Source organism: Micropterus dolomieu, linkage group LG08 (genome assembly GCF_021292245.1).
Source record: "Micropterus dolomieu isolate WLL.071019.BEF.003 ecotype Adirondacks linkage group LG08, ASM2129224v1, whole genome shotgun sequence".
Classification (NCBI taxonomy): Eukaryota; Metazoa; Chordata; class Actinopteri; order Centrarchiformes; family Centrarchidae; genus Micropterus; species Micropterus dolomieu.
In genome coordinates, this window is record NC_060157.1 from 29,078,055 (window position 1) to 29,088,213 (window position 10,159).

Genomic DNA, 10,159 nt, shown 5'->3' on the forward strand with positions numbered 1-10,159 from the left:
GTTTAGAGCCCCCCCCCCCCCCCCGGTGCTCCTTCAGTGAATGAGCCTCGTGGAAAACTTTGAGCTTTTCTCCCACTGTTTGTGCAAGGAGGAGGCCCGGCATCGGCTGGAATTCCTAACCTGCACAAGCTCCTACCTGGCTGACTCCTCCCTCCTCACCTTCTTGACATGTGAGAAGATAATGAGAGAATGATAAGGGTAAAATGGAGAATAATGAATGCTTCAAGTTTTAGCCATACTATTCACTTGCAATTTCTCAGTACGTCAATGCCAGTTATCCACAGGGCAGTTGACGTCCTTGTTTCAAGAACATGCAGGGGTCATATCACAATTACAGTTAATCAGTGACTCAAAACCCTGGAAAATGCTCAAGGGATGTTGAGAGTATGTTGATACAACAGCCCAAGTTCTTTAAGCAGAGGTGGCCATCTGAGCCTATCTGAGATCCTAATGTGTCTCATGCTACTACATGATGGTCTAAACAGTAGCTTCTCTGATTTGATAGATGGGATGACTAAGACTTTTACCTGAAGTAGCGCCTCTGCTTGTTTTCCCTAAAGGTTCATTTTATTTCATACATGATAATCATAATAAGAGTTTAGCAAAGGCTTTATTCCGGGCAAGGTCGCCCGCCTTCGCCATAAAACACTTGCAGCGAGTTTTCTGTTCTACAATTTAAATGTCAGGCTCCACTACCACCTGATGATATTTTAAACTTACTTCACTTTTCAGCTTTGACATATATTTTGTGTTTGACCAGGTGTTTCCAGGTCGGCCATGTTGCCCCAGCCAAATATTGTAAAAGTATTATAAGTATTATAGTATTGTCTGCGTCAAGTTTTGAAAGTATAACTACAATTACACTTACGACTTGCGGCTTGCCATTACAATGACTCACTGCGACTTGAACATGCTCCGGGGGTTACGTGGTCTCTCTCTCTTTCTCTTGGAACTGTAAGTTACTCTCTCACCTAGATGCGCTTGCACGTACTGAAATTTGTTACAGATTAATTTAACATGAATAGGTGCTCCGTACTAAAGACGTAATTTTGCCCACATACCTTGAAAGTACTGCGTTCAGTACCCATCCAACAGATTAGAACATAACTACTGCAAAGTAAAACATGACAACCTAATATTTACATTGTATTTGACTTTCTAAAATATTAAACCTTTGGCTTGTGGGTAATTCCAAAGGGAGATGGAGATTAATTTATTGTGGCTCTGGAAAGTGTGTGGGAACACTATGCAGCTGCACCCAGGTGACTGAACTAAAGCACTGGGGTCCATGTCTACACAAACAGCCTTTTGTCTTCAGGGAGTCATGGGAAGTCAAGAAGTCTGACTTTAAGGATTGGGTTTTTCTCATGGTCCATGAATGGATTAGGCTATAGTCTGAGAGTGAGAGGCAAATTGCTTTCTGTAGAGCTTTTCTACATAGGTGTACCTATGATAAATCTGTGTGGCTAATGTCAAAGCATTTATGCAAAGTTAAAAGAACAGGACAAATAAAAAGGCTTGATGGAGAAACAAGACCAATGGACCTGTTTGCCAGCTAGCCCAGAGTCTCCAGAGTTATTGCACATTTTAGATTTTAATTAAAAATGCGGGAGTGAAGAGCCTGCTTGGCATAGCGATAAAGGACTCCGAAATGAAAAAGCCATGAAAGATGGAAGTGAGCAAAGGAAGGAACAGACCACTTAACTGCAGTCTGTTCACCTTGGCTTGTATCCCAGCACCAGGAGTGTATCACTCTCATGCTGATAAGAATCATAGATGGTATTGATAGTAGGCAAAGACACCTAGCTTACATGTAGTGACATGCCTGTCACTTCAGTGAGATGTTAACATGCCCACAGTGTACACACTGACGTACTGTGTAACATCAAATCTGTCAAAATACAAATACAAAAAGCAGAGTCGAAATGCATTGTGGTAATGTATTAGTTTTTACTTGCTCAATGCCATAAGAGATGATTTGATTTATTCCCTTGATTAGTAAAATAAATGATATATTGTCATTTTATTACCTGGTGTTCTGCTTAGCTTACTAAGCTCTAAGTTCTCCATGCTTGTTAAAAGTCACAAAAGAACGTGGCTGTGCAGAACATAGCGGTCATGTGAAAGTATTTCTCAAACTAATTGTACAAGGTCTCCAAAATGACACCTTCTCTTGCAGTGGAAGAAGGTCTCTCAATCACAATTCATACTAAAATGCGTAAAAGTCTTCTTTAGGAACAGGAAGGTGGACTGACCTGGGAGGCTCTGGGCAGAGTCGTGGATGTACAGTGACCTGGAAACCTCACACTCCTATCCCAGACATAAAGAGCTCTGAGCAACAACTCTGGGGAACTGGATCTGTGACAAAATTCTTGCTCCAAGGCTGCATTTCTGTAGCAGGGCAGCTGCTGTGGCAAGTGTGGCTACTTACAGTCAACAGGCCAAAAACATTGGGTTTAGAGAACAGGGTTTTGGTGGGACACTAGGGCGATAGCAGAAGCCCTAATGTGATTTGTGTTTGGGTCAGCTCAGCTGTCACTCCAAAGCAGCTCAGATCAAGAGAAAACAAGGGGAAAAAAATTAAAAACATTTTTCCCCCCTGTAAATTGTTTTTGTCGTAGGGACGTATTCGATAAAAGTTTGTCTGAAAATAGTTTGACAAACTATAACTTTCACTTAGTGTGCTTGGTGGACACTTTAAACATTCTGCTTTTAATAGAAAGCAGCTTATTTAACATAAAATGGTAATGCTAAACCGATAGGTGTGTTATCCCCTAGCAGTATTTTAGCATTTGCAAGTACTATTCAAGATTTTCTCCTCAGAATTAACTTTCCTCAAGATTTTGGAACCTGGCTGCGGGAATTTGCTCCAATTCTGGCTCACAGTCTGTGTTCCAGTTTCTCCCAAAGGTGTTTGATGGGATTAAATTCAGGGCTCTGTGCAGGTCTGGGGCCAGGTTTAGGGTTAGTGTCAATTTTAAGCTTAGGATTGATGGTATCTGTTGTAACAATGAAACTTTTAGTTGTACAAAATCACAAAACACTGCTATTGCTGAACCCAAATTTGAGTCTAATTCAATACATTCTGATTTAACGGTGTCTTCTGCACATACAGGAAGTAAGGGAGACTTGACACTTGGGGGTCCCATGTTCACAAACAAATCACGGGATGTACAGGCCTTTCCTATGCTATTTTGCCCTCCTGACAGCAGCCTAGTCTCTGTTACTTCCTTTCCTCCCCCTCATCCGTCTCTCTGTCAATGGGTTGTCATGGGGAACCCAGGATGAACACCCCTCACCCCATTGTGAACTGTCCTCCACATTTCCTTCTGTGTTTGCAATTATCTTTTCTTCCTACTTTCAGGTGTCATCCTCAATCATATTCTGATGAGCTGCGCATGTGTCTGTCTGTTATCACTGTGTGGATGTGTACCGTGCCTACAACATGTTTTCATTGACCCATCACATTTTGGATTTTATATGTACATTTCTACCTCTAATACACATTCAGTTCTTATCTGCCCATCCGCCCCCCTGCTCCTGGCCGCCCTCTTTTTTATTCTCACAGTTGTCATCTTCCTCCTCCCAGTGTTCCCATCTAACAGCAGTTCCACCTGTAATTAGACTGAAATCCTATGCCCTCTAAAGCTGCGATAGTCCTAACAACCAGGTGCAGTTTGTGCAGACCTGACACCAGCTTCTGACCTACTTCCATATACCTATCTCTGTCTCTCTCTTGGCGTTCTTAAAAACAGACAAAAGTGAATTTTTAAAAAGTCACTTAAAGGATAATGCTGGTTTATTAGAGCAGCTCCACCAATTTTACACATCAAAGTCTGTTTACAGGTCTTTGTGTAGTACTGCATATGTGAAAAAAAAATATATAAAGCTTTCTGTGGCTCCAGAGGGAGATGTGTGAAGTCTGGTAAATTACCTCTCTGTCAAAATTGTACGGGAGAGAGGCAACAGAGGAAGAACTTAAATGCAGACAGTAGAGGCTGAAGGATGAAATCAGTGGCCAGGTCCAGGTAGGCAGATAGGCAAGCAGGTAGGCAGGTAACAGACAGCCTGGAAGATAGGTTCAGATTGAGGTGGCTGAAGCTTGAAAGCAAAAACACAAGACAAGACAGGAACATGGCAACAAGGACGAGCTGGCTCTGGAGCTGCTATATATAGTGACTGACTGATGAGAGAAGTGAGAACAGATGAGCGGGTGAATAAGGAAGTCTGAGGGCATTTGGTGGACAGGTAGGGAAGGGGCTTGGGAAAGTGGTGATGTGGCTTAACAGAGGGACAGAGAGGCGGAACTTGTGACACTCTTGTGATGTCACTGTCAGTGTCGGTTGGGGCTGAAGACTTCAAGTTTGAACACAACCCTCATCTCTGCTTGAGGCTTTTAGGATACATTTGGCGCTACTAGCACATATTACACATCGGAATATCCAACCAAACAGTCGATGAATGAATTGCATTGTGGGTTATGTAGGCACCAGGTTTTAAGAAGGAAGAAGAATGGCTGGAATAACGACAATATCTTTTTATTGGAGTCCGACAGTGTTATCGGAGTGCAATGCTAAACCAGTGGAGGGCTTGTTTAAAAAAGTTGCAAGTTGTAATAAACTGCGTTTGTCCTTTAAGATGTTCAGAAGATGCACTTATCTAAGCGGACTAAAAATGAATAAGCAGAAAGGTGTTGAATGTATTGATCAAGGATGTTTTGACAAGACACTCGGTTGTTGATACAAACATCCATGAGCTGCTATGGGGATTAAACAAAGAAGAGAGATTAGTGCTTTGGAAATGCAATGCCGTCTAAGATGTTAGAGATACGTGTGTCTTCTGACAAACCAGGAACATGACAACTCTCCTGTGAGATTAAACCTCTTAGGAATGTTCCCCTCTCTCACTCCATCTCTGCTTGCCCTCCAGGCTGACAGATTTGTCTGGCTGGAAGGGAGGCACTCAGCCTGCCCCTGTTGTTTTAGCCAACAATGGCAAGGATGTGATGGCTTTCAGAGACAAACAGAGATATCTGGCGGGGGATGTCTCACTAACTTGGGCACGTATCTATACACACACGCACACAGACACACACACACACACACACACACACACACACACACACGCATACTCACATACAGACAGACACACAGACTTTACTATCTCCCCATCAGAAAGAGACATAAACATAATGCAGTATGTGTGGCTCTGTCTGACCTAGCCACTGCATTGTGATGGCTTTCAACAATGAACATTCTCCAAAGTAATGTATGACCTAAATCCATAGCTCAAATGGTTGTAATAATCAGTATATATTAAAGAAATGGTCCCACGAGAGGTTTACCACATGAACCATTTGTCTGTTTAAAATCAACATATAGCAGCTGCATTATGTGTAGCAATAATGTTTCGAGAGCTAAGAAAGTTAACAGTGGCAGCCAGTGACAGGAACAAAGCTGCTAATACCTGCCATCTGTCTTAATAAACTTATAGAATGCTTTTTTGGGCACCAAGGATAGGACACTGATGATGTTTTCCCAGTCAACAGGTCATTGTAAAACTGATGTGATTCTAATACAGTATCTGTGAGTCTATTAAAAAAAAGGCCGAACCTTATCAGGAGCCCAAGACACTTGAGATGAATCTTCTACTAGTTAGTCAACCTCTCAGAAGCAAATGGAATCAGCATGCAGTCAGTTGTGGTCCAGCTGACACAGTATGAAAGGACCTATAATGGAAATACTATAGACTCTGAGACACGTGGAGCACATAGAGATCCATGCATAGCATTGATACTTCAATTCAGAATTAAGAACCTACTACAATTCTTCAATGCAGATATGCAGCATTTAATGTATTTTAGCATTATAATGGTCATCTGTAGGTAGGTTGTTTTGGTACTGTATATCCTGTACAACCCATTTTGTTCACTGTTCAAGGGGAGGAGTGCATCCACAACTAGTAAAAATAGCTCTGCAACAGAGAAAGTGTGACTGGTAGTGTAGAAGGGAGGACGGAAAGAAAGAAATGAAGTCCCAGATGAAAGAGCATGAAAGACAGCGAGTCAGAAACAACCAGAGAAAGGCAGTAAGTGAGAAAAAGAGCCGTCCCTTTTTTCTCACACTAGCAGGCAGCTACATGAAGCCTGGAAAATCAAAGAATAATTAAAAATGCCTCTATTATTGGTATCATCTCTTTCACTCTTACACTGTGCCTGAACCCTCCACACAAAAAAAAAGGGAAGCAGATTTAGAGTGAGTGCCATGAGGCAGCTTTTGGCATTTTCCAGCAGAAACATGGCGCCTCAGCCTGAGGGAACAAGTTCTATCACAGACTGTGAGCTGTTGCCAGAGGTATGCCCAGATCAGCCTCTTCAAATTCCACCTTATTGTCACTCTGAAGCCCGTTGTACTGTATTACTTGTAACTGTAGCATTATTACCATACAGCACTGTCAGCCATTTTAAAATGCCCCCAATCCTCTTGTGACCATGGGAGCAAAAGCAACAGCAACAAAACAAAGTTTCTACATCTTTCAGAGAGATTATATGTTGTTAGGTTTAGCCTTCTTTTGGTTAAGGTTAGGGACAGATAAAGTTTTTGTTATTAGATTTCGTTTGGGAATTTTAGTATTTAGTAGCTCCAGAAAGCAAATTGGATCAGTCAATGGTGTGGATTTTCAAAATATACATGATTCCACATTTTTTTTGACTCCATGCAGTTGAATTCCTTTTTGGTCAGTAGTGCAGCGTTACTCATTAAGCAGCATGCAAACCTCAATGTATTCAGTAAATGAGAAAATGTGACGTTATGTATATTACTGATTCCCTGCAAATACTTGCTTTTGCTTTGTCTTAGATGAGAGGGAATATCTAAAGGAGCTCCAAAGGTTGAGCAAACTCATCTTTGATGTGGATCTGAACAAGTATGGCAATGGATTTGATGTATTTCTGAGGGTTTCTGGAGGTACAAGTATTTTATGTGTATGAGTATGACTGTGAGCAATAGCTGAGAAATGTAGAATGGAACTCTGCCAACATACCACTGATATAATTTTCCCTCATCCTCACACAGTTGATCTTGTTCAGGCCTCTTATACAAAATTCCCACTAGAATTCCCCAGGGTTGTTTTTCACCGGTTGACTTCCAGGGCCTTATTCTGGCCACGGCTGGTGCAGGGCAATTCAGTCTCCAGCCATCCCACTACAGTTGACTAAGGGAATATTGAAAGGCTGCAGGTCAGCTCCAGTTAGCCTTTACCTGAGGCCAAAGGGATTGCGAATGGGTTAGGGACTGATGGGTGAAATCGGGGTCAGACGTGTTGAGACCACCCAAAGAAACCCATGACACATTCTCAGAGTGAGGCTCAGGCAGGATTGCACATTCTTTTCCAACTAAGTAACAACTACACAGCGTTACGACGAAATGTCTCCCTATAATTTATTAATGGGGTCATTTTATGCTTTTTGGCCTTTTCCCTCTTCTTCATTGAGTTATACCTTTTTTGTGCATGTTACCCCCTTTTCTGCTGCACGGTACCAGCTCGACCCGACTTGTCTCGACTCGACTCGACTAGGAATGAAACGGTATGAAAATTTCATATCAAGATTATAGTGACTAAAATGTCTTTACATTCTGACGAATGTTGAAACGTTTAAATTTAAATCACGAGAAAGCTGTGTGGATCGCTGGTGTGTGTGTCGCATTGAAAATTATGTCGCGGCAGTTGTGTGTGGCGTCGCTATGACGAGCTACATTGACGGGTACTATCTCTGGGTACTGTCTGCAATGGAAAACGGAGCATGGCCAAACCGAGTCCAGTAGAGTCGAGTCGAGTTGAGCTGGTACTGGTAATGGAAAAAGGGCATAATAGGTTTGCAGGGTGAAAAAGCCCAAAGTCCAGCCCAAAGGGAGTTCCCATCTCCCACAGAAAACTCTGCTCTGAACTGAAATAGCTCGTTTGTAGTCCAGCCGTTTCCTTTTGTTCTCTGTGATGTCACAGCAACGCACATCATATTGCTCGCCTAGCAGCTAGTCAGATGTGCCCTCAAGAGCATCGGTGGAAAAACACTCTGAGCTGCAGCACACAGTAACAAGACGTCCGCCTGCTGCCTCTCCTCTCCTTCCAAACACTAGCTACCCTCCAGGCAGTCAGTGGACATAAAGTTGTTCCTGTGATGTAGAGACAGAGCTCAGTTAAAACTTTATGGATGAAAGATGTTTTTGTTACAGATTAATAACGCACCACTCTGAAACTCTTGCTCCAGTCCATGTTTCTAAGCTGGTAAGGGCATGTACAGCTGAACAGAAGCCGTATTTACCGGTTTGTCACGACCTGCCCTTCTCTGCTTCTGATTGGCTAGTAGTCCTTAACTAGATACTGTGCATGTGCAACTCCAAACACAGATCTTGTAGAGGTAAGATGCATCATTCCATGGCTAAAATGAAGTTTTCAACACACAGAGTGAAAAGAGGAGCTGCAGCAATGTGCAGTCTAACAAAAATATGGTGTTTTTTGAAAATGAAAACATGTAAACCTGTTCTGATACAACCCCTAAATAAGATTGAGAGCTTGACATGACAATTAGCATATTATGACCTCTTTAAGCACAAGGTGGCAACAGTGTTATGCATAAGACAAACAATTAATAATTCTTGTTGATTGTTATCTTTGTTTAAACTCTCAAGCTGATCGCTTGGCTTGTCCATGACTGTTTAAGCATAACACTTTTTCTATTTTCCATTGAAATTAGGATGTGTGTGTATAAGTGAGTGTGCCCTTAAGTACATCCACCCCTTCCTCTTTTCATTGCTTTATTGGTTCTAAAGTGGTGCATTTGTTGCTCCCATTCAAGCCAAATCTCTTCCTTTGTCCCCGTGTGTGTTTATACATGTCTGTCTGCATGTCAGTCACTCTTAAACACACTGTTGTTCTCCATCTGTCTTTCTCTCTATCTCTCAGTATGGCTCTCTCTTTCTCTGTTCAGTCTGTGCAGATTGAACTTGCTGGTTACGATGCTAGCGGAATCTTGATTAGCTCCAATTTACATCTAGACAATGGAAGGAGTTGAGAGGCGACTTTTCTCCTCTTTTTCCTCTCATTTCCCCTCCTTGAACTCCCTATTCCTCTTTCTTGTCCTCCCTTCTGCTTCTGTGTCTATGTAACAGCACCCAACCTTCCTCCTTTATTGTGTTTTTGGGAAGAGGGGTGTCTTGAGAGACAGGAAATAAAGGATGGAGTGGGAGCCTCTGTGACAGTAGACTAAACTGAATGCTTCTGGACTTCATCTGTGCTTGTGAGGACACAGCCCTCCTGATAATGAACTCTGTACGCACCTGCACCCACATACGCTCTCATGTTAAAGCATTAAACAAGCTTTTGATGGCACAGCCAGCCTTCTGTCGTGTTGTCTGTAATTTCTTAATGGCATTGTGCACGACACCGCAATAAACATATGCATAATTTGGCATCAATTCCGGTGACATATTCAAAAATTTCGATTCAGATACTGATATTGTAAATACCTCTTTGACAGAATGCCCCTCACAAATAACTCTGCTTTGTGCACAAGCATGAAGTGGGATTTTTGTGCGGCTAACTGAAACTGACTCAGCATAATAATTAGCTGTTTATACTAACTGTATGTAAGAAAACTGAGGTGTTTTCTAAGTTTTATGAAAAAGGGGAATCATGTGAATATGCACCTCTAGCATTGGGCAGTAATGCATAATTAGGTAATGCTTTACAGAAATGTGTGTAGTATAATTACAATTTGAAGCACCTCAGCAGTTTGGGAGGGTTGACTTGTTTGCTGTCTTAGCAGGGCTTTTCAGTTTTGTCTCTGTGTGTTCAGTGAAGAGACCGTTCGTGGATGAGTTAGCTTAGTACTACAACTAGAAGTGAGGTGACTAAGTTGACCAAAGTTGCTTTATTTACATGTTTGCTTCTGCTGAAGCGCTGCATGTATTCTATGGGGCTAAGCTAGCTGTTGATTCAATTCAATTCAATTCAATTTTATTTATATAGCGCCAAATCACAACAACAGTTATCTCACAGCGCTTTTCATAAAAGAGCAGGTCTAGACCGTACTCTGTGATGATATTTACAGAAGCCCAACAGTTCCCACCAAGAGCAAGCACTAGGCGACAGAGGCAAGGAA

The 10,159-nt window shown here is 42.0% G+C and overlaps 3 protein-coding genes across 4 annotated transcripts in view; 2 read left to right on the forward strand and 1 right to left on the reverse strand.

Moving 5' to 3' along the window:
- Nucleotides 1–10,159, reverse strand: part of LOC123975654 (serine/threonine-protein kinase mTOR) — a 384,954-nt gene that overhangs the window by 115,879 nt on the left and 258,916 nt on the right. The window lies entirely within an intron of this gene.
- agrn (agrin) overlaps nucleotides 1–10,159 on the forward strand; it is a 376,177-nt gene that overhangs the window by 5,817 nt on the left and 360,201 nt on the right. The window lies entirely within an intron of this gene.
- Nucleotides 6,297–10,159, forward strand: part of LOC123974570 (intelectin-like) — a 43,224-nt gene continuing 39,361 nt past the window's right edge. The window contains exon 1 of the mRNA XM_046055378.1: nucleotides 6,297–6,353. Coding sequence (XP_045911334.1) covers nucleotides 6,297–6,353 — 57 coding nt within the window. The remainder of the gene's footprint in view (nucleotides 6,354–10,159) is intronic.